This window comes from Oryx dammah, unplaced genomic scaffold (assembly GCF_014754425.2).
Source record: "Oryx dammah isolate SB20612 unplaced genomic scaffold, SCBI_Odam_1.1 HiC_scaffold_26, whole genome shotgun sequence".
Lineage (NCBI taxonomy): Eukaryota > Metazoa > Chordata > Mammalia > Artiodactyla > Bovidae > Oryx > Oryx dammah.
This window is the reverse complement of record NW_024070210.1, coordinates 42,953,682-42,979,040: the sequence shown is the minus strand read 5'-3', so window position 1 is coordinate 42,979,040 and position 25,359 is coordinate 42,953,682. Positions and strand designations below refer to the sequence as shown.

At 33.1% G+C, this 25,359-nt stretch overlaps 1 protein-coding gene across 1 annotated transcript in view; it reads left to right on the top strand.

Annotated features, from left to right (window-relative positions):
* Positions 1–25,359, top strand: part of TRPM7 (transient receptor potential cation channel subfamily M member 7) — a 109,326-nt gene that overhangs the window by 60,134 nt on the left and 23,833 nt on the right. Inside the window, exons 18-28 of the mRNA XM_040226500.1 lie at positions 1,049–1,204; positions 1,281–1,424; positions 6,284–6,412; positions 8,006–8,284; positions 12,481–12,655; positions 16,107–16,233; positions 17,300–17,484; positions 18,138–18,270; positions 18,970–19,685; positions 21,670–21,737; positions 23,979–24,075. Coding sequence (XP_040082434.1) covers positions 1,049–1,204; positions 1,281–1,424; positions 6,284–6,412; positions 8,006–8,284; positions 12,481–12,655; positions 16,107–16,233; positions 17,300–17,484; positions 18,138–18,270; positions 18,970–19,685; positions 21,670–21,737; positions 23,979–24,075 — 2,209 coding nt within the window. The remainder of the gene's footprint in view (positions 1–1,048; positions 1,205–1,280; positions 1,425–6,283; positions 6,413–8,005; positions 8,285–12,480; positions 12,656–16,106; positions 16,234–17,299; positions 17,485–18,137; positions 18,271–18,969; positions 19,686–21,669; positions 21,738–23,978; positions 24,076–25,359) is intronic.

Here is a 25,359-nt window from a genome sequence, read left to right as displayed (position 1 = left end):
AACAGAGGAATTAGCCCACCAGTATAGTAAAATGTAAGGGCAGTAAGAATTGTTGTGTTGGCATTTTATTGTAAGTGGCATTAAATGGCCTCCTTTTTCCTCCTTCACTCTGAATTCTTTTCAGATGTGGTGTATAATGATTATTTTCCCAGTTTGAGTCAGGTGCATGGTTGCAACCAATGGGAATGGGAGTGTTGGCATTTGTAGAGCCCTGTGCAGCCATAAAAAAAGTTGCTGTTTTATGAAAAGATGATTCCTAGATTCTAAAATTCTAGATCCTGGCCCATATCTACTAACTTAATAATCTGTTACTTTTAATTTTTACTTCACATATATTAGATCTGCTTGGTTTTCATGGTTAAAAATTTGGGTAAAATATTAACTGGTACTCTCAGTTTCATTATAGTGAGAGATTTTGCTTTAAACTTTCCTTTTTGTTGTGTCTTAAATAAGGCACAGAAATATGGAAGGCAGAGATCATGCAAGAAGTTTAATCACGGACCATTATAAGTGGATAATAAATACTAATCATACCTTAAAAATAATGGTGAAAGATTAACCTTGATATTACAGTTATCATAGAAACCTTGCTACACAATTATAATTTCTTTGTGCTTTTAAGATTTTGCAAATAATACATACCAGTTTAGAAATAAACCTTTTTGTTTATAGGATATAACTTGAGTAATCACGTTATGACATGGAACACTTGCAGAGAGATTTAGGGTAAAATTAAGCACATAGCAATTTCATAAGACTTGAATTTTATTTATAACAAAAATGTATTCTCTGAACAAATTGTAATCTGATTCTTTAATGGGACAAGTCTATATTACTCTTGTAATACTAAAATGATTTGTTATTCCTTAAAGCAATTCAACTTGGGCCTCTATATATAAGTGAAAAGTGAAGTTTTTTTTCCCCTATACTACCAGGGGCAAAATGGCTAACTAATAACCAGGATTTTTATAGCTTTTTATTGCTTTTATTATGTTCTTGAAAGTCATTAGTTTTAAAATGTGAACTTATCTGTTTCTAAAATTTTTAGGTCATACTAAGCATTTTAGTTCCACCTGCCATATTAATGTTAGAATATAAAACTAAAGCTGAAATGTCTCATATTCCACAATCTCAAGATGCTCATCAAATGACAATGGAAGATAGTGAAAACAACTTTCAAAACATAGCAGAAGAGATTCCCATGGTAAGGAGGGAAAAAAATTTAAAGTAAATGTAAATTTATTGTGAGAAAATGTACCATAATGTTATTTTTATTTTAGGAAGTATTTAAAGAAGTAAGACTATTGGACAAGAATGAAGGGAAGAATGAAATGGAGATACAAATAAAATCAAAAAAGCTTCCAATCACACGAAAGTTTTATGCCTTTTATCATGCACCAATTGTAAAATTCTGGTTTAACACGGTATGGTTTCTTTTTATTGAAGTATAATTGATGTACAGTAATACGGAAGTTATAAATGTATAATATAGCAATTCACAACATGATCCATTTATAGTTATAAAATTCTGGCTGTATGTCCCATATTGTACAGTATATGCTTGTAGCATATTTCATTTTTTTGGTAGCTTATCTTATACCTAATAGTTTTTACCTCTTGGTCCCCTGCTTTTATGTTGCCCCTCCTCCCTTTTCTCTCTGCCCACTGGTAACCACTAGTTTATTCTCTACAGCTGTGAGTCTGCTGCTTTATTGTTACATTCACTGGTTTGTTGTATTTTTTGGATCCCGCATATAAGTAATATCATGCAATTTTTGCTTTTCTGTGTCTGACTTATTTCATTTCAAATAATACTAAGTCCATCCATGTTGCTGCAAATGGCAAAATTGTCGTTCTTTTTTTATGGCTGAGTAGTAGTCCATTGTAAATATTTACTACATCTTTGACCATTCATCTGTTGATGGACACTTAGGTTGATACCATATCTTTGCAGTTGTAAATATGCTGCTGTGAACATGGGCTATATGTATCTTTTTGAATTAGTAACGTGATATGGTTTAAAATAGTATGAGAAAAAAGTAGACTTTTTTTAACCACATTAAAAATCATTCAGTTTTATTAATATATGTTAAATTCACACGTGGTCTAAGTAAACCTTTAACAATTCACCTATAATCCTCTTATCAAAATATAGATTATAGAAATTCAGAAGAATTATTCTAATAGACTGATAGGAGAATTGTGATTTTTATGGTTTATAGAAGAAAGGCTAGTTATTTAATAAATGTGGATATACAGTAATTTTATAACCTCTTATGGAAGGGTTACCTATATTTTTCTTAGTTTTCGATGAAGATGTATTTGTTTCAAACATGCCAACTAACATTCATGACTTCTGTTGATTTAGTGAATGTTTATCAGGATTTTAATGAACTACCATCTTTTTATCCTTAAAAGCAAATGGACACAGCTACTTAAATTTAGAGTGATTCTCTTTCTTTAGTACAAAGAGTAAGTCCCTGAACACTTAACTAATAGTCATCTATAAGAATGATTTAAATCAACAACAAATGTCATCTCCATTTAGATTTTCATTATACATTTTACCTTATGGTCTTTAAACATACATGGAGTAGTGAAAATAAATGATTGCCCCCTAATATAGAACCTCTTTTATCTCTGAGGCATCAACAGTCAAACACATGAATTTACATTCACACTAGAAAGAAAGGCATATCATGTAATTTGGGAGTTATATTACTTTCAAATAACCTCAAATAATACTAGTATAAAAAAGATACTGATAATAGTTATACCTGGCTCAACATCAATACCAACAATAAGTGGATCAATATCTGTGATCAGTACAACAAATAAGTTTTACAGGTGCTTCAACTTTAGATTATTTTCTACAATATTCTCATTTAGGGTAGTGCTAGAAAAGTTATTGATTTTAATGCTTTCTACTGTGTTTGCTGATATTTATTTAGATTTGATTTTTGAGTACTTTTACATTTTTTTCATCTTTCAAGTTTCTTTCCACTATGAACTCTTTGGCTATTTTCTGAAGTATACACGAAGGACTAATGTCTTTCACCACTTACTATGTTTGTAGGGTTTCTATGATTTTGAGTGAAGTAACAGCTTTGATTAAAGGCTTTGTCACATGCTCTGCATTTGTACAGTTTTTTCCTACTATGTTTTTTTTCCTACTTTTCTGTGAATTTTGTTATTTTTTGTGAGCCAGTTAAAGGCTTTGCCACATTCTATACATTGGTGAGGTTTCTTGCAGTATGAGTTCTTTGATGCTGAGTAAGATATGGATGCTGATCAAAGACTCTGCAACATTGTGTACTTTCATAAAGCTTCTCTGCAGTATGAATATCTCATGCTGCTTAAGATTTGAGCACTGGGTAAAGTCTTTGCCACATTCTTTACATATGTATGGTTTCTCCCCATTGTGAATTATCTGATGTCTGGTAAGTTTTGAGCACCATATAAAGGCTTTACCACATTCTTTACATTTATAAAGTTTTCCTCTAGTGTGAATTTTCCCTTAGATTTTTTATAAAGACTTTCCCAGATTTATTATACTTGTAACGTTCCTCTGTAGTATGAATGATTGATTAAAACCTTTATCACATTCACTGCATTTGTAAGTCTTCTCTCCGTATGAATCCTCTTATATGTAGTAATATTGAGCTTTGATAAAAGACATTTTTATATTTATTACTTTTAGAATGGTTTTCTGAAAATTCAGAGCCCTGATGTTTCATAAGATTTGAGTCTTAGTCAAAGTTATTGTCTGATTTACTGCAAGGATTGCTTGTCATTCCATTATAAATGCTGTTGTAGTTATTGAGTAACAGAGTTCTTGGCTTAAGATCTTATACAACTTATTGCAGTTTAAATTTCCAAGTTGACAGCTTTCATGTTTTCCCAGCAACATTTTTTTGAAATGAATCTTCCATGCCTACTTTTTGGGTCATCAGAACCTGGGTGTCATAATAAGACAAAGCTGGATATATGGGCTGTTGTCTCTATTCTCTTCACATCCTAGAGATCCTTCTTTTGTGCACAAAAGGTGACCACATGTCTGGCTGACAGTAAGACCCAAGGAGACCAGGTCCCAGTAGTTCTCTAACATCACGTTCCTGTGTAATTCTCAGTGATCAAAGTCCAAGCATTCCCACTCCTCTTGAGAGAAATCAATGGCCACATCTTAAACATCAGCAGTCCCTGAGAAGCTGCCATTTCCTCCTCTTCTTCCTCCTGCTGTGTGCTGTGTTCTCGTTGGTATCATATCGAGGAATCACACCAGCATCTTGAGAGCACACCTTCCCAGGGGTGTGCACTTCTCCGTCTCTGGCTCCTGTCACACCCACAAGTCAGGCTGTCAAAGCTGACTTTGAAATGCTGAAAAGGCCAGCCTCTCCTGTCCTTTGTCTCAGGAGAGATTCAGGAATTTAGGTTTTGGGGGCTATGAACCAAGCATGGCCCTGCAATAAACCTTTCTCTGCTGCAGATTCTCCTGTTTAGGTATCGTTTGGCTGGGAATGTGGCTGCAGTGGATACCACTCTACCCAGTTGGGGGCACCCTCTCCAGGACTCCTACCTGCTTTGGGGTGGGGCAGTGCATTCTACTCCCAGCTATTCCCTCCAAGGTGCCCCCCCCCCCGCCCCGCGTGACTGAGGGTGGAGCAGCCCTGCCCCTACCACCCAGAATGGAGCCCAGGTCTCCTTGGAACCAACAAAATGTTTTAAAGGATAGGCTTTAAGGGTACCTTTGGTTTAGAGTCCATACTAATCTTGATACAACTTAGATCACTGGAAAGCCATTTTCCAGTTGAGAACTTATATACACAAATATAATTTCCTTGTGCTTTGGGACTTTATAGATAATGTTACAATTTTAGAAGTAGACCTTTTTACAGTGTTAGTTGATGGTGATACAAGTAATCTAGATCATTCATACAGTTTTATTTTTCAGTGGTATAATAGCTTATTTCTTTAACTGTAGTACACGTTTGGTTATCTGTCACATAATTGGTTTTTTCCTTGCCAGTGGAAAGACAGATTTTACTACCAGCTTAAAGAGCATACATGTCAACAGAGTAATGGATTCTGTCTGAGAAACATGAGATTGGTTACTTTTATCCAGGGGCTGAGTGACTTAAGTGTTTACTCCTCTTACCAAGAAAAATTTTCAGTTGTTTTTAATTTTGTTGTCATGTTTGTTGTGTTTCATTTTCATCGTTGTCAGGCTTTTTTTGAGTTGCCAAAGTAGGCAAATGGTTTTATGCTGAGATGAACATTTGAGAATTTGTTTCTTTGATCATTGCTTTCTCACCCACACACAGGCCTATTAATCTAAGACTAATTCTGTATGTTTCCTTCTCAATATGAAAATTTTCTTGCTTGATCTTGTTTTGGTATTAAAATGACAAATCTGAATTATCTAATATAATCCCCAAATTCTTTCTCCACTAATGGAAATAACAAAGGTTTCATATGTTTGCATTTGTATAAATGACTAAAAGTGGACAATTCATGTGACTATAGGAATTTCTTTTTTTCTTTCTTTACTTATTGCATTTTACTTCCCTTCCCTGCCATAGCTTAAATCAAATATATGACTTATTTTAAGACTTGTAGAGGCAAGGAAAGTGATAAGAAAATTCTCAGCCACAATTGTTCAGGAGTCAAAGGATTTGGGTTTTCCTCTGAAATGAAATGATTCTTCAGAAGTTATTTTATGTTGTTCCTTATTATCTCCTTATCATTTTTCTTGTTAAGAGTCTGAAAGGTGGGATATTCTTTTACCTAGGAAGAATGTTTTTCATTTTTGTTTCCATTTCTTGGGATACAGCCTAAGTGACCAGGAGCTAAGAAAATACCAGTTGTCTTTCTTAGTACTACTTTGTTGGGGGAAGGAGGAGCTAGGTAGTGTGTGTTTCTGAATGATGGTGATGAAATTCTATAGTAAGTTTAAAATGTTATGGTACTTTAGGTATAAGTGAAATTATGTGGACTATACTGAGAACATAAACCTGGTATTATAAAATTCTTCCTGTGGGAAGGACTAAAAAGTTAACGGAAGTCTAGAATAATACATTTGTACCTTGGGGGCCATTTATAAATGATTGGTTGATAAATGCAGTGTCTGCATGGAAAAAGAGTTACCTCTGAAACTTTTCTAATGATTAAAGCTGGGAGATACTTCACAGGGACTAGTTTAGTCTCTTTTTGTGTGTATGTTTAGAAATTTTCATAGTAAATTACATTTTATAATAAATTTTATTCATATCTTTTTTTTTACTAGTTGGCATACTTAGGATTCCTGATGCTTTATACATTTGTGGTTCTTGTACAAATGGAACGATTACCTTCAGTTCAAGAATGGATTGTTATTGCTTATATTTTTACCTATGCTATTGAGAAAGTCCGTGAGGTATGTCTTTAGTTTTTCCTACCAGTAACTTAGTTTGTAATTGGAGGATGTTTTGTTTGTTTCAGTTATGTGTATGGGTATGGTAGGTGTTATTCATAATTTCAGTAGGTGATGATATTATTAAAGTGTAGAATGTTTGGCTTTGCTATTCTAAAAGTGATGACCAAAGAATAGAGATTAGTGTGTTGTTAACTTTGTCCTGATTACAAAGATAGTGATTGTCTCAAAAAGTAGATTTGATTTTTATTTTCTCAACATTCATATTTATGATCTTTGCCACTCTCAAAGAATTTTAAATATACTAGCCAATCAGGTAGGTAAATTATAAGTAGTTTCTTATTTTACAGTCCTCTAAAGTATCTTGTGGACTTCCCAGGTGGCTCAGTGGTAAAGAATTCTTCTCCCAGTGTGGAGTTGGGAAGATTCCCTGGAGTAGGAAATGGTAGCCTACTCAAGTATTCTTGCCTGGAAAATTCCCTGGGCAGCGAAGACTGGTGGGCTACACAGCCCATGGAGTCACAAAGAGTCTGAGCGACTGAGCAAAGTGTACTATATTGCCCATTGAATTGTCATTTAGATTTAGATCCCTGTGTCTATCAGAGTTTTCAATGTAAAATTGTAAATTTTCTAATACCCTGACTTCGGGGGAAAAAAAGTTTTAAAAATCTTTTTACAATTTTCTGTTTAAACTGATACCTACATATATGTTGTTTTATAACACACTTATTTAAATACATCAGAATTATTTCATGTCTCTGTGCTTTACATTTAGAGAATACGTGAAATTGCAGAAGTAGAAGGCATTGTACTTCTCTCTCACTTACGTATTGTAGGACTTTATCTTATTAAATAACTTACTATGCATTTTAAATTCCTTTGAGTGCCATGGCCACTCTATTTATGAAATCTATTGTTTTACTAATATGTTTTAAGAAATTAAGTTGTTAAATGGTAAAAGCAAGTTGCAAATAATTATTTTAAATGTATATTCATAAAACAGCTCTGCAAGAATTCATTAGGTAATAATAAAAGTGGTTGCCTCTAGTGGGAAGGGGAATCAGTTGACTAGGGGAGAAGAATGGGAGACTTTTCAATATTTATGATTCACTATGATTTTGAAGCTGTAAATGTATTACCGTTTCCCACATAAATTTTTTTTTTAAATTTTACATCAAAGAGAAGAGCTAAGTATAGCAATTTAAACCATTGAGTTGTTTACTTTCTGCAAATAAGGCACTTTTGGAAGATTCTGCTTGAATGTCCTGGTGTTGTTTCAGTGAAAAATAAAACAACTTTTCAAAAGTATCTCACTTTCCAAGCCTAGGGATCTTTATTCTAATCCAGAATTTACAGTGTCTTAATTGGATGATCTTGGTTGAACAGGTTATTTTTGGGTCTTTTTCCCCCCATACACAGAAAATGAGGATAAGAACTATGTCTCTGATGTCTTACTGAATTGTTTTGGTGATCAAATACCAAGACAGTCAAAAATACTTTGAAATATTAAAAGATATATAAAATTTTATTGTGCTGTTATAATTGAATTCTGTTTTAATAGGAAGAAATTGATTATTATTATTTTTTAACCTTTAGATTTTTATGTCTGAAGCTGGAAAAATAAGCCAGAAGATTAAAGTGTGGTTTAGTGATTACTTCAATATCAGTGATACAATTGCCATAATTTCTTTCTTCATTGGATTTGGACTGAGATTTGGAGCAAAATGGAACTTTGAGAATGCATATGATAATCATGTTTTTGTGGCTGGAAGATTAATTTACTGTCTTAACATAATATTTTGGTATGTGCGTTTGCTAGATTTTCTAGCTGTAAATCAACAGGCAGGACCTTATGTAATGATGATTGGAAAAATGGTAAGTTGAGAGGTATCTGATAATACTTGTGGGTTTATTGGTATTTTTTCTTAGAATCATAAAAATGTTACTAATACAATTTTACTTGAATCAGAGAATAGATAGTTCATGTTTATTTGCCTCGTCTTTGAAATAAACCATTTCTTAGGATGTTAACTTTTGAAGAAACTGTTTAATAGGATAAGGTTACGAAATTCTATTTGTTTTATCTTGAAATACTTAATAAATGTTAGGACTATTTGAAAAAATAGAAATTTGCCAGGTCTAATCTATGAATTTCTTTTCATCTTTACTGCCACCACACTAATCTAATCTGCCTTCATCTGGTACCAGCAATAGTCTAGTAATCTGTTTACTCATAAGCACTCTGGCCTGTCTTCCTTCTCATTCTTAAAAAAATGTTTTTTTCATGATTTTCCATTACTCCTAGAATCAGTGTACTTAATGAAACGCATAAGCCCTGCCCAGTTTGGGGTTGGTTTCCTTCCTTTCTTCCTCTCTCTCTACCTTCCTTCCCTCCCTTTAAATTTTGAAATAATTATAGATTTACATGCAGTTGTAAGAAATAAGAGCAATTCTGTGTACTCTTTACTTACTTTCCACCAGTAGTAACATCTCTTTGCTTTCTTTCTGAACCTTACCCTTACCATTTTTTTTTCCTGTGTAAAATGGTCATCCTTATTTACACTCATATCCTTAGGTTTTTTGAGTAATCAGTTTTATTCTTCAGATCTTGACTCTTAAAATGATTCTTTTTCAGGGAGAATTTTTTGTCTTTTTCAACTGAAAGAAGTTATCTGTATAATTTTATGGCACCCATGTTCTTCCCTTCAGAATATTTATCTGTGTCTAACTTTATTTTAAACTACATTTTTATTGGATTATTTACATTCTCCTCTAGACTTCAAATTCATTGGAGTAGGAACTTTGGTGTTGGTTACCTTTTCATCTATAGTGCTTATAACAGTCCCTGTCACATAGTAGAATCTCCTTACTAAATATTTGTTGTTTGGATGGATAAAGCCATTTCAAGTAGGAAACAGTGTAAAAATAATGAACATTAATTGTACTTTAAAAGGTTGGTTCTTCAGATTTTTTTCTCTGATTTTTATATCCTTAACAGATTATGCATTTAAAAAACAGTAAAAATTCAACAAGTAGTTTTTAATGTTTATGATATTGTCATTGCTATGCAAGACAGTGCAAAGGTATTAGGATATTGTCCCTGAACTTTGTGAAATCACATTTTTCTTTTTTGACTTTATGAGTCCTGTCATTTTTAACAATTACATAATCTAGCTTGAGGAACCTGTCCTACATAAGGGATTTTAGGAAATATGAGATATTAGTAAACTATCATTGTTGCTGATTGATTAAGTTAATGAATAGGAGATATAGGGATTCATGGAAAGAAAAACGTCTGTAGAGGTTTTTCTTATAAAGCAATGAAATGTGAACTAATCTTTGAAAGCTTGAGATAGATGGGAGTAAAAAGGAGCAGCCTGTCTGGAACTTCTTTTATGATCAGGTACAGTTTGTTAGCACACTGGATAGAAGAGAGGGCGTAGCTTCAAGTATATAGAATGTTGAAAAGTTGAACTTTAGAGAAGAAAAATAAAGGGAAACCACTGAAGAATTTTTCCCCTAAATTTTGATTTTTCTTTACTATAAAAGAAGTACGGTGATACTTTTCTGTCTTTCCTTACTTATCATTTTGGAGTTACTTTTCAGTGTGTGGATGTTGAAAGCAGGTAAGTCAGGTGGTTTGTTATGATTTTTAACCAGAGGGTCAGTCTGAAAAAGTCTTGCAAGGGTTTGTCATGTGCAGCTCCAACTCACCACACTAATCTTGTCCCTTATGAATATACTTTGCAAGATAATGATCACTAAACAAATACTGTCATGGTTTAATATCTTTAGATAACTCTTTTTTCCTCTCTCTACTGATCCAGACTATTTTTAAAATTTATAACCAGAACGTCTAATCTTTTCCTGATATAATACGCCCACCATTTTGCTCTTTCTCATAGGCTTAACCAACTTGGAGATTCTGTTTTTTAAATATAGATGTCAGATTTAATGTGCAATTTTTATGCATTGAACTGAAAAAACCTAAAATGTATTGGGCCTACTCCTGCCATAAATAGCTTTCAGATTTTAGTGGTGTAAAAGACAGACAGGCTTTGTTATGCTTCTGTTGCTTCTGTGAAAGTAACTTCTTTCCTTGTTCTAAAATTACTATTCAAAATTTTAGCAAAAGCAGACAGACTACCCTCCAGAGATTTTCAGTGTTAACAATTTGATGTAAACCTTTCCATTCTTCAAGACATATATAGGGAAGAAAAGACATGTATATGAATACATGTGTTTATTTGTGTTAAATTTCACAAATGGGCTTATGTATTATGCTTTTTCTCAATTCTTTTAAAATATCTACCCCCTTTATAAAAATCTGTTCCTAGAATTTTTGAAACCTTTTTCCTTAATCTTGGAAGATTGGTCTTCTAGATTAAATTTATCTTCTAAGTAACCCTTCTAAGTAATCCAATACAAGATTACCTGCATTGCTTTGCATTATGAAAACAAAATTTTTACGGTTTTTGAATATAGAGTTTTATTATTATATTTGCTTTTTCACACTACACTTTTTCCCCCGAGGAGAGTGTATCCAGCTCTCCCCAGTTAAAAATTACTAGTTTACTGTTTGTTACATTAAAGGAGTACTCACTATTCATCATTTTGCATTATTTCCAGGAAAAGTAGGGGAATTAAGATTGTCAAATAGGCTTTACATGAAAAGGTATGAAGTCCGAAGACCTCTGAATCATCAGCCAATACACCTTATATAATTTAGACTATTTCAGGTTTGGGTTTTGATTTAGGCATTTTCTTTAATTACAGATATATATTTAGATTTCAAATTATAGCAACCACCATGAATAATGTTTTGATGAATTATTTGCCTTTTAAAATCTTTTATCCCAAGATTTTGTTTATTGAGAGCATACATTCTCTTAGTAGTGCTCTGAAATGGTCAACTAAGATATTATTTAACTATTTTATAAGTAAAAAAACTGAATCTTGGGAGAGTATATTAGGATTCTTTGATGCAAATTACAGGGACTCTGACTTAATTTTAAAAGGAGATTTATTAGCAGATCTAACAATTTTAAAGCTAAAGGATCAAGACTAAATGATTATATTTAAGTAAATGTTTTATAATTCCTCCATCTATTCTAGATTTACTGTCCTCTTTACTTTTCACAGTCTCACCTTCCATTTCTACTTTCACTGTATACTTGTTCAAAACATATATGAAAATGTTATAATAACTTACTTTAGGTTAAATTATTACTACAATTATTGTTAGTTCATAGTAGATTAAAATATAGATTTATTATACATGTAGTCTTTTGAATGGGATTTTCCCCTTAGATTATTTTCTGTGGATGAATATTACTACATATTGCTAGAGTGAGACTACATTCACTTTTTTATATGTAAGTGCTGAATACATGTACACATAATAAGTGGATAGAAATTAAAGTTTTCTTATTGCATTTCACTTAATTATTTGAATTCCTAAGTAATGATGTCAGAATTCACATTGTGATTTAGCAATAAAAATTGTTTTTTAATGATTTATTGTGTGATAGCTCAGTAAGGCTCTTTTTCATTTTGTTGAAATTAAATAGTTGCAAACCATCTGACTAGCAAAAGGGTTTGTTAACCAGATACGGGGATCAGTTCTTTTTTAGACACACATACTGGTAATTCAGTTTGTTGTTATATTTACCTCTTAGAAGGTTTCACAGCCCAGGAGACAAGGCACCATGGTAGAGTTCAGTATGGAAGAACATTCACGGAAATTGATTCCTTGTGTCTGCCCATTATGTCTATACTTCTTTAAAAGGCTTCCGGGACATGAGATAGGCAGACTCCGGTTTCAGCCTGTGTTATGGTTTAATATATAGATGATGCCTATGACTTGCCTGATGTCACAGATCAGTTTTTATATAATTTCCTTTATGTTCAGTCTTATATGGTGATGAGATTTCCTGAATGCTACTGCTAGGAATAAAAAGAAGCTCAAAGATTCAAATTATCTTTTGGAATGTTAGAAACTTTTTTAAGATGAAGAATTACCTGTGTGTATAAATCCCCATGTATTTTAACAGTGTTCATTTTTTTAACAGGTGGCCAATATGTTCTACATTGTAGTGATTATGGCTCTTGTATTACTTAGTTTTGGTGTTCCCAGAAAGGCAATACTTTATCCTCGTGAAGCACCATCTTGGACTCTTGCTAAAGATATAGTTTTTCATCCATACTGGATGATTTTTGGTGAAGTTTATGCCTATGAAATTGATGGTAAGGATTTAACGTATACAAATTTATCTTATGTTCAAGTCAAAACTGCATTTTAGTAATACTGTGTATTTTCACAAATTAAGGTGTTAAACCTTAGCCTTCCCACAATATATTAGTTAATCTCAGAAGAAACATAAACATTAATTGAAAAAAGTATTTTAGATTTTTTCCTTTTTAGTTATAAATAATGGAATTTAGCCTAAACTGGCTTATACAATAAGGACATATATTAACTCACATAACAAAAAGTGCTAGAGTGTCTTTGTGATGGGTTAACTGATAGCTAAGGACACCTGTTCTTTTTCATCCCAGTGCCCTATAATCAGTGTCTGATTCAAAAAGGGTTTCCTTTACAATTTTAAGACTATCTCATTAGCAGCGGGAGGAAAGAGACACTGTTTTCCATAGTTCTCTCCAAGGGAAAATGTTCCATTTCCAAGATGCTCCCTATTGAACCTGTATTTTTATCTCATTAGCTCAAATTGGCTTCAGGTTACCTATGTCTAAACAAGGCAAGCATAATGGAATTGATTAGTTGATTGTATCAATATATACTATTGAATTTTAAAATTCACCTTTCAGTACATTCTCTGCATAAGGTTATTCTGTTGTTTTAAAGAGGCAAGTGGGCCTTAGGAAGCATTACTATGAATAAAGATAATGAAAGTGATGAAATTCCAGCCGAGCTATTTCAAATCCTAAAAGATGATGCTGTTAAAGTACTGCACTCAATATGTCAGCCAATTTGGAAAACTCGGCAGTGGCCACAAGACTGGAAAAGATCAGTTTTCATTCCAGTCCCAAAGATGAGCAGTGCCAAAGAAAGTTCAAAATACCACACAGTTGCACTTATGTCACGCTTACAAGGTAATGCTCAAATTCTTCAAGCTAGGTTTCAACAGTATGTGAACCAAGAACTTGCAGATGTACAAGCTGCATTTAGAAAAGGCAGAGAAACTAGATATCAAATTGCCAACATCTGTTGGGTCATAGAAAAAGCAACAGAATTCCAGAAAAACATCTTGTTTCATTGACTATGCTAAAGCCTTTGACTCTGTGGATCACAACAAAATGGAAAATTCTTAAAGAGATGGGAATACCAGACCACCTTACCTGCCTCCTGAGAAATCTGTATGCAGGTCAAGAAGCAACAGTTAGAACTGGGCATGGAACAATGGACTGGTTCAAGATTGGGAAAGGAATACATCAAGGCTGTATATTGTCACCCAGCTTATTTAACTTATATGCAGAGTACATCATGTGAAATGCTGGGCTGGATGAAGCACAGGCTGGAATCAAGATTGCAGGGAGAAATATCAATAACCTCAGATATGCAGATGATACCACCCTAATGACAGAAAGCTAAAGAACCTCTTGATGAGAGTGAAAGAGAAGAATGAAAAAGCTGGTTTAATACCCAACATTCAAAAAACTAAGAACAGGGTATCTGGTCCCTTCACTTCATGGCAAAATATATGGGGAAACAATGGAAACAGTGACAGACTTTATTTTCTTGGGCTCCAAAATCTCTGCAGACGGTGACTGCAGCCATGAAATTAAAAGATGCTTGCTTCTTGAAGGAAAAGCTATAATGAACCTAGACAGCAAATTGAAAAGCAGAGACATCACTTTGCAGACAAAGGTTAAAGGTCCATGTAGTTAAAGCTATCGTTTTTCCAGTACTGATGTACAGATATGAGATTTGGACCCTAAGGCAGGCTGAGCACTGAAGAATTGATGCTTTCAAATTGTGATGTTGGAGAAGACTCTTGAGAGTCCCTTCGCCAGCAAGGAGATTGAACCAGTCAATTCTAAAGGAAATCAACCCTGAATATTCATTAAAAGGAGTGGTGCTGAAGCTGACGCTTCAATACTTTGGCCACCTGATGCAAAGAGCTGACTCACTGTAAAAGACCCTGATACTGGGAAAGTTTAAGGGCAGGAGGAATAGGGGGTGACAGGATGAGATGGTTGGATGGCATCACTGACTCAGTGGGCTTCAGTTTGAGCAACTCCGGGAGATAGTGAAGGTCAGGGAAGCCTGGCATGCTGCAGTCCATGGTTTTGCAAAGAGTCAGACACAACTGAGCAGCTGAACGAGAAGACAACTTGAGAACATAGATGATAATGCAAACTTTGAGGGATGTTCTTCTGATCTCCACATTGAGTTACAGAATCTTATTTTTGTTAGTTTGCTTGTGTTCTGTCTTGCTCTTTCTCTTCCATCTTACTTTACTCCTCCCTCTCCCTATTCCTGTGTTGCTCTTTACCCACCTATTTACAGGTGATTGGAACAGGGAATGGTAACATAGTGGTCACCAGTTGTTACCAGATGTTGATAAAAACAGGTTTTACCAGCCCGATAAAATTTTATGTTTAATGGTTTCCTTTTTGGTTTCTTTTCCAGGTTTTTATTATCTGCTCTTTTTCTGATGTGGTTCTAGTTTAGTTATAAAGCATTAGATAAAGTTTTTTAGTCTCCTGCATTCTCTTTCTTGGGTATTTGCTTCATCAAACTAATCCGAATAGAACAGAAATAGATTCAAAATTTTTTTTAAGAGAGGACTATATGCATCAGTTTGCCCATAAAACCATTTATTTGAAAGGAATGATATAGCCATGATGAGAATTTCAGTGGTGTATATTTTTAAAATGCATACAAGCACTTCCCTGGCAGTCCGGTTAAGACAGCCCTTCCACTGCAGGAGGGATAGGTTTGATCCTTGGTCGGGAAGCTAAGATCCTGCATGCTTCAAGATGAGGCCAAATTAAATAAGTAAAATGCTTAGAAAGTACCAGGTGCTAAGTGTATTGTAAATATTTGTATAAAACTTGTCACTAATTGATTATTTAATTTTAATCCTTGCCATACTTGAATTTATTTTACCTTATTCCTCATAACTCTGTGGGGAGTTTTAAAGCTCTTCCCTTCCTTAATCCAGGTATGTTATAGCTTCAGAAACATTCCAGGTGGAGGCAATAAAAAGCAAGGAATTAAAATCTAATCATTGTGTATTTGAGAGACACTTTAACCATTCCTTCAACCCTGTTTCGTGGCATGATAAACTAAACTCAGTAGTCTTCATGTTTGTAAATGTACTATCAGTTTATCATACTCTTTATGGTTCAGTTATTTTTCTTATAGAATGTGTGGCTGAATCTCAGAATTTTATTCTCCTTAATGCTCCTCTGGCTAAACTCTACCTTGAAGGGTAGAAATAATATGGAAATACACTTCCTTGCGTGGAATAGAGTGGTAAAGTACTACCTGCATCCCTCACAAAATTCTTCTGTGTTTATATGGCTGCCTGCCCAGAAACTTTTGCTAGAATCTGTGAAACAGATTTATACATAATCAAAACTTCCTTCAAACAAATGTACACCAATACTGACTAGAAGCAGTTAACTGCTAAATTACTGTGTTTTAATTCTTTTTTCTCTCTCTTGAAAGTTTGTGCAAATGATTCCACTATCCCTCATATTTGTGGTCCTGGGACGTGGTTGACTCCATTTCTTCAAGCAGTCTACCTCTTTGTACAGTATATCATTATGGTCAATCTTCTCATTGCATTTTTCAAGTAAGAATTTTACTCAGCTGCTTATTGTAATGATATCATTTAATATACAGTTTTCTTTTTGAAGGAACTATACAAAATTTTAAATATGATTATATTGAGGCTTAAGCTGCTAAGAATTATTTCTGACAATTATAAATAAAGTATGCTTTTTCAAAATCAAATCAGTTCTAAGTTTGAGACTCTACCTTTCAGCATTCCATTCTTTTATAAATTTAATATTTATTTGGGATTTATTACTCAACAATCAGGGAACACATATACAATATAGAAAACAGAAAGGCAAATAGAAAATTCTTAAGTAATCACATTCTTAATATTTTAATGTACATCTTTATCTTTTATGAACATATATGAACCATTTTTTTTCTTTCAAAAACACTGTTCTTATAGTTTTGTGTACTGTTTTTAAGTAAGCAGAACGTGAATTTTTCCTATATTAATAAATACTCCTCTCCAGTTTCTTAATGGCTGCCTAGTATTCCATGATACAGACCGTGATTTTTAAGCTAGTATGTTTTATTGCTCCATTTGATTGTTTATAATTTTTTGTTCCCCAAGACCACATTGTGGTTAAATTTTTGATCAGTCCATATGTATTTCCTTAGAGTGTTTTCCTGAAAGTAGAACTATTCAGTATATTTATATTTTGGGCTTCTTGGACGTAAGTCAAAATCTGCCTGTTTCCCCAAATCTGTGTTAATAGCAGGTGTTATCTTTTTGATGATTGCTTATTTTTTATAGCACATAAGAGTCTTATTTTTATTTGCAGTTAGTGTGTTACTTCAGATTGAATATTTTCTTATTTTGTCGTTTATATACCATTTTAAAAGCTTAAAATCATATTTTCTGCCTGTTTTTTTGTGGGTTTGTAATTAAGACCCTCAACAATATCAATATGTTTATGTTTTTGCTGCATATGTTTTTTTAACTTTCTCATTTGCCTTTTAGTCTTTTTTATATTGGGCTACTCCTTTGAATCCTTGTTTAGAACATAATTAAGTAAAATTTTAGTACTTCAAACTTTAAAATGTGCTTACCTAAGTTTGTTTATTCTTTGTTATTTAAGCAATGTGTATTTGCAAGTGAAGGCAATTTCCAATATTGTGTGGAAGTACCAACGTTATCATTTCATTATGGCTTATCATGAGAAACCAGTTCTGCCTCCACCACTTATCATTCTCAGCCATATAGTTTCTCTTTTTTGCTGCATATGTAAAAGAAGGAAAAAAGATAAGACTTCGGATGGACCAAGTAAGTAAAGTACATTAAGGCAAATGTTTTTATCACATGCCAGTATTATACTGAAGGATAAATATTAATTTTATTCAGAAGACTTAATTGGTTAATGTTATTGTAAAGGCTTTTGGATTTGCCTAAGCATAAAATATTTTTAAGTGCAATATGGTTATCTGTAAAAGTAAATTTAGTATTAAACTTGCTTTTTGATATGGCATCTCAATTTAGTTTTCTTAAAATGCTAATATAAACCATAACACTTGCTGTCCTACAAACCATTTTGACAGCTACATAAAGAATAACACTTTTAGTATATTTTGTACACTACATGAGATGTAGTCAAACTGCCTAAAATTTTACAGTGACTTTTTATTCTACCAATTCAGTATTTAAATTTTTCTACCCGAGTATGTGAGGGAGAGGTGAGAGAGAGAGATGAGAAAGGGTGTTTCACAGGAAAAGGAAATTAGAAAAGGAGGAAATGCCAGAAACTCTTCTGCTGACGTCACACTGTGAGTGAAGAAGTAGAAATGACTTGTCTGTGGCTTCAGAAACAATAAGTTTTTTAGTAAGAAAACAGTTGCAGGTGATTTACATAATCTTATGAACTCTTCAGCTAAAGTTTATCTTGATGTCTTCGTTTATTTTTTTTCCTTTTCCCTCCATAGAACTTTTTTTAACAGAAGAAGATCAAAAGAAACTTCATGATTTTGAAGAGCAGTGTGTTGAGATGTATTTTAATGAAAAAGATGACAAATTTCATTCTGGGAGTGAAGAGAGAATTCGTGTCACTTTTGAAAGGTTCAGAAACTCTTTAATTATAACTGATTTTATGTCAGAGTGGGTTCTGTTAGTTATGTCTCTCTTACATGGTCATTGTGCGATTTGTATTTGTCAAACAAATAAGTTTAGTAATGGTTTTACATTCTATATTGGGAGACAGATCAGTTGTTTACTTCATGTAAATCAGTCAGTCTCTTAATGTTTTTGGACCCTTGTTACAGGGGGCAGAAAAGAGTTAATATTCTTTACTAGATGGTGGAGAAAAATTACTATTTAATTATTTTAAATAATTATGTTTTAAAATAATTATGTCTTAATTATTATGTCTTTAATTATCTAAAGCATTTGTTTCTTTCCGTTAGCTTTGCTACATTCTAGAAGTATATGGTGTTTGTGTAGTTGCAGTAATGGTAATAGTAGTTCTGTGTATAGGTAGCTGAATACTCTTGTGTTACTCTGATGTGGGAATAAATAGCCTGTGGCACAAAAGCGTGTTTTGAAATCTTGTATTTTTATTACAATAGGATTAGCAATAGAGTTTTTCTTAAACATAAGGTATACCTTGTTATAAATGAATAACTGTACAAGATTTTATATCTTACCTTGTTTGAGTACATGTAAAATTTGTTTTTACCAATATCATTTATTAAGATTACAGAAATAGTTTCTAAACCAATAATTTTTACCATTTGTAAAATGCCTGTGTTTCCATTACAGAGTGGAACAGATGTGCATTCAGGTTAAAGAAGTTGGAGATCGTGTCAACTATATCAAAAGATCATTACAATCATTAGATTCTCAAATTGGCCATTTGCAAGATCTTTCAGCCCTGACTGTAGATACATTAAAAACACTTACTGCCCAGAAAGCTTCAGAAGCTAGCAAAGTTCACAATGAAATCACACGCGAATTGAGCATTTCCAAACACTTAGCTCAAAACCTTATTGATGATGGTCCTGTAAGACCTTCTGTATGGAAAAAGCACAGTGTTGTAAATACACTTAGTTCCTCTCTTCCTCAAGGTGGTCTTGAAAGTAATAATCCTTTTCTTTGTAATATTTTTATGAAAGATGAAAAAGATTCCCAGTGTAACGTATTTGGTCAGGATTTACCTGTAATACCCCAGAGAAAAGAATTCAATATTCCAGAGGCTGGTTCCTCTTGCAGTGCCTTATTCCCAAGTGCTGTCTCTCCTCCAGAACTGCGACAGAGAATACATGGAGTAGAAACCTTAAAAATGTTTAGTAAAAATCAAAAACCAGGCAATTCATCTAACAGTATACCACATCTGTCATCCCCACCAACCAAATTTTTTGTTAGTACACCATCTCAGCCAAGTTGTAAAGGCCACTTGGAAACTGTAACCAAAGATCAAGAAATTGTTTGTTCCAAAGCTGCAGAGGGAGATAACATAGAATTTGGAGCATTTGTAGGTAAGTTTGGAAAAACTGATATTCGTACATCAACAGTATTTTTTTAAATTATGATTATCACCATAGAAATAAAAATCAATTGCCAATTAATAAAATTATTTGTGTGAAAAGTGCACTGTCTTTTCGTAGAGTATAGTCCTGAAGTTTTTAAAGGAATCAGAAGTAGGGGAAATAGGTTGAATTGGACTGTAATTGTTATATTAGCACATAGCTCTTTGGTGCAACTTACTATGATAGTGATTGTGTGGAAAATTTATTTGTACTCTGTCTTTTGAACTTGAGGATAGTCTCTTAATAATCAACTTTCATTGAAAGAACTTAATGTGTAAGTTTAAAATACGAAGGGAAAGAGGAGGCTAAAAGTACCTGGCAAAGAACAGTATTTTATACATAGGATGACCATATAGTTTTTCATTCAAACTAGTACACCTCTGAGAATGAAAGGTTATATTACTAATACTTACATTAGGACTATAGGGAAAGCTAAGATTCTGCTTGAAAAATGAGTATTTATGGCCAAACCACTTACGTACCCAGAGGAGAGCATTTCAGAAAGGAATGATTCAGTCTTATACCTCAACTCAAAAAAAACTCAGGACTGAAAATATATATCTTTTGGCAATGATAACATATCAATGACCTTGGTGAAAACTGTTTTGGTGAAGGAAGTGATGGAGGGAGAAGCCAGATTATAGTGAAATACAGTGTGAATGAGAGGAGAGAAAGTCAAGTACCATTGGAAAGGGGGCTGCTCAAAAACTTGGCAATTAAGGCAAGAAGAAACAAACAACTAATATTTTGGTTTGTATGTTTAGGGTTTTATTTGTTTTGTTTTTGATGATAGTTTATGGTTTAAATGTTGACATTATGCCACGTGAAAGGAAAAGGTGAAGACAGGATGCTTTATAGAGCTAACCAGATCCCAGATATGTGTAGAATGTAGTGTTTTAACAGCCTTCCTCTTAGATTATTAAAGATAAAAAGTATTTAAGGAAGAATTCTTAGAAAACAACTTGAGTTGTTTGTGGACATAACCAGAGTTCCAAGGATTGAAGAAGGCCCTCTGTCTCTTTGGGTTTTAATTTTTCCGTGAGATGGCTTCTTAGCCTTGTCTTTAACGCTGTATGTGGCTTCCCAGCCTAGGAATTTACGTAGTCATTGAACATGTACAGAGATCATTCAGAGAATATGTTACATCTATGTGAAGTCTCCACATTAGGGCCAATCCCATGATTTATCTAGGTACTGAGCATGCTGATCATTACTGCTAGACTATGAGTTCACTGTGGTTTATAGAGATGATTTTTCCTACATTAAATATATCCCATTTCATTTTTAAAAAACACATTTTAGTCTATTTGTTAATATATTGCCACTGGGATGGATACAGATATCCTTATGTTTAATGTCTGTATTTATATGTAATATGCATGTGTCATATGTATAATAAACATCTTTATATATAATGCTTTTTTATTGATAATAAAAGCTTCCCTTGTAACTTAGACGGTAAATCTGCCTGCAGTGCAGGAGACCTGTATTTGATCCCTGGGTCGGGAAGATCCCCTGGAGAAGGGAATGCAACCCACTTCAATGTTCTTGCCTGGAAGTTCCATGGACAGAGGAGCCTGGCAGACTACAGACCATGGGGTCACAAAGAGTCAGACACGACTGAGTGACTGACACACACACACACTCTGATAATATAATGATTGTTCCCTTCTTCTTTTAAATTTTAAGCAATTCACTTCATATCACTTGTAGGACTCTTAGGATCCTGTTAACTATAAACTGAAGAGCTCATGTTCTCCAACCTTTTAACAAGCATTTTCACTATCAGGAAAGCTACAGAAAACTGCAGAGCCATCAAAACTACTTAGAACACAACGTAAATCATGTGTTTGAATAGGGCAATCACATTATTTTGATAGATCAAAATAAACAAGTACTTTTTGTTGTAATCTTTCTCCCTCCTTCTTTTAAGGACACAGAGATAGTATGGATTTACAGAGGTTTAAAGAAACATCAAACAAGATAAAAGAAATGTTATCTGTAAGTAAATCCTTACAGCAGTGCAATTTATTTTGTTGTTTTGGGGTTTAGTTCAAAATAGAATTAAACATGTTTTTCAGTAAAAACAGTTTTAGCAGAGACCATCCATCATCATGATGATCTAAAATACGTTAAGCTCAGTAGACATATTTCTTTTCCTCCTGTATTTCCTGCCTCTGTTAATAATGTCAGCATTCTAGTTTACGAGGGCAAACTTGAACTCTTACTCCTCTCTTCCAATCAACAGCCAAGTCTAGCTGGTTTTGCTTCCTAAATGTTTTTTTTAGTACTTCTGCTTCTCTTGATCGTTAGGTACCCTGACTTAGGCTGTTATTCTCTAACTTATACTTCATTGAGCTCTTAATATATCTTTAACAAGGTGTTACAGCAACAGTTGAAAGAATTTATCATCACATTCTGATGGCATCATTTTGCTGTTATGAAGTACTTGTTATATATGGGAAATCATTTAGGATAAATGGACATTTCCTAGTAGGAAATGGTAAATGTTAGGGTTTCCCTACAGATTGCACCTTGTAACAGTGACCCTGTTAAATGAGCTTAAAGCCAAAGTATGCTGAAAATTTTTAAGTGCGCAGATAGCTTCCTGCTAAAAACAAAAATAAGTTTCTGTGAGTGGCAAGAAAAGTGGTGGCTATGTTTTCAGTTTAACAATTTTGAGTAATCTACTTAGAGAAAAAGAACTACGCTAATAGAATAATGAGTTCTAGCTAATGTTGGTCAGAGACTTTGAGTTCTTAAACATTTGTGGGTTACATCCCTTTGAAAATCTAATAAAAACTTTAGATCCACTCCAGGAAAAAATGCACATATATGTTTCTGCTTTTAAGGTATAGAGTTTTACAGATACCTGAAGTTCACTCTTCAGTCCCATACTGGAATTTCTGTCAAACATGGTTCTATAAAATCGATGTGCCACTGCATCAAAGAGTATATCAAGGAAAGTACGTAAGCAAAACAGAAACAAAAAATAACTAGAACTGGTTCCAAAAGAAGCAACTAAAATCAGAAAGGAAATTAGAGTTGCTTTGTGACAAAAGGAAGATTAACACTTTTTGTTGGCTAAGTAAATCAGCTGTAATGTGAAGAATGTAAAGCATCAAAGGTAGAAAAGTTTAATTTTCTTGAGATATGTTAAATTTGTTAATGAAAGTAATAGTTTATTTTGGTAGTGATATTTTAAAACCCGTTGTTTCTGAGGGGTGGTAGAGGTTTGGAAATTTTTTAAGTACATAACAGTGTGACCTGTTTATAGTTAAAAAGAAACAAAATGAATTTATCAGCTTACCCTCATTAGTTTAATGAAATTCATTAGTTCATCTGGAAAAATGAATAGGTAAAAAGAAAATGAAGGGGAATTAGTTGTTAGATACTAAAATATCTATACAGGTGGTACAGTTGAAACATGAATATTTAGTAAAACATTTTGATGGCTCTGAAATAACTTTTCTACAAATTAGAATTTAGTAAGGGTAAAATTAGAAATCAATGAGAAAAGGAATGCTTTGTCAGTAAACACACAAATTGAACAACTGGGTAGAAATTTGGAAACATCCTTTTCATATCACTTTATAAGTTCAATGGATTCCAAATTTAATAAATTCAAATCATAGAAAAACCTAAGAAAATAGAAATATTAAGTCAGTAAGTCAGGAAGGCTTTTAAAACAAATATTAAGGGAAAGATGTAGAGAGATGAGTACTTAAAAATATGAAGCACAGATAAATCTTAAAAAATAGAAATCTGACAAATAATGATCAGATAAATCTTTGGTATACAAATCACTTATACAGATCAATAAGAAGTCTACCGAAAATCCCCCAGATAAATTTCCCCTCCACTCCTTTACCCTCCAAATTGTTATCACTTTTAGTTTTAGTGTAAAATAGTAGGTTTTTTTCTTTTTTAGGTTAACTGATAATGTTTTATTATTTTCCAAATTGTTTACTATTTCTTCCCCAACTTTTGTATGAACTTGTATTACTATGGAAAAGGATTCATTCAGGTGGATTTATGAACAATAAGCAAGTAGGTTATTTTATGGCAGTTTTTGAGATTGATATTGAAGAAAATAATTGTAACTTGTAATAGACTCTTTGGAGCCCAGGTAGATTAAAGCATATTAAGCTAAATAGATCCAGAGACTCAGTATACTACTTAGAACAGTGATTTGAAATTTAGTTAAATTGTTTTAAAATTGTGTATGTGTACCCTGTGCAGAATGATATTCCTTCTGAAAACACTTTGAAACATGTGAGTTCTCACGCTGGATTTACTGAGTGTCACAAAACTTCTATTCCTCTTCATTCAGAACAAGGTGAGTGTTTTGACTATGTGAGTTACATTAAATAAAAGGTATTTTATGTATGTCACACACCTGAGCAGTGAATGTTTCAGGAGTCAAAAAATGAAGATTCTGGTCTATCATTGTTGCTCTCAACCTTGAATAGAACATAATCTTAACATTCTAAGAGGTTTTCTTTTTTAACCAATTGTTTAGTCCAAAAGAAATGCAGACTTACTTTTTACAAATCTGCTGATTTTAACTTTTACAAATGGATCTGCTCTGTTTTAATCTGTATAGTCATTTAGTCAACTTGTGTTTCTGATTTAATCTTTAAAAATAGCTAATACATTTATTGATTCAAAATTAAAATACACACAAGCACTTTGGAAATCGTTGTCAGTTTCTCACTTTAGCCCCATATGTAACTACTGTTATTTTTGCTTTTCCTCTAGAGTTTCATGCTTATATAATCATATATGACAATAAGTCTTTTCTACCTCTCATTTTTACCACAAAATGTAGCATACTATACATGCCTTGCACCTTTAATTTTTTATCTAAAAATCAAATGGCCTGGAGATGTTTCCATATCATGCTTTTATTTTAGTCATAGTTATCAATATTATATGCATATAAGTTTATTGTTATCTAACTTTTCAGTTAGGTACATAGAATCTTTTTAAGATTCCTTAAGGAAAGCAGTACTAGTATATCCCCCTCACCATCATGTCTCCTTTCTCTTCAAGTTAGGTTTACTCTTGGAGTGCAAACTGGTTTAACATTCAAATATAATTAAGGCATGATAATAACAAGGTAAAGGCAAAAAATTATCTGATCATCTTAATAGCTGCAGAAAGGCTGACTTTGATGAATTCAACATCCGTTCATGATTAAAAACTCCTAGCAAATAAAAAATAGAATGGAATTCCTTAATCTAAATAAAAGGTATCTTAACAAAAATTTACCACAGATACCATACTTAATAATGAAATATTAAAAGCCCCAAAGGTAAATAAGGATTCTGGCTTTTATCATTTCTATTTAACATTTTAGCCAAAGGAAGAAAAGGAAGAAAAATAAATGGTAGAAGGATTGAGAGGGAAGAAATAAAAGTCTCATTTTCAGATAACTTGGATGTTATTACTAACATTAGAATGCCTGTAGTTTTACATCCTCATGTTTCAGTTTTTGGCACTATCTATTGACCTCCCATTAAAGAAGACAAGGGCTAGGATTATAGCAAGAATTTGAAATCAGGCCAAATGTCCATTAATTGTAGTTTGGTTAAACACATTATTGCATGTCCTTTGTATG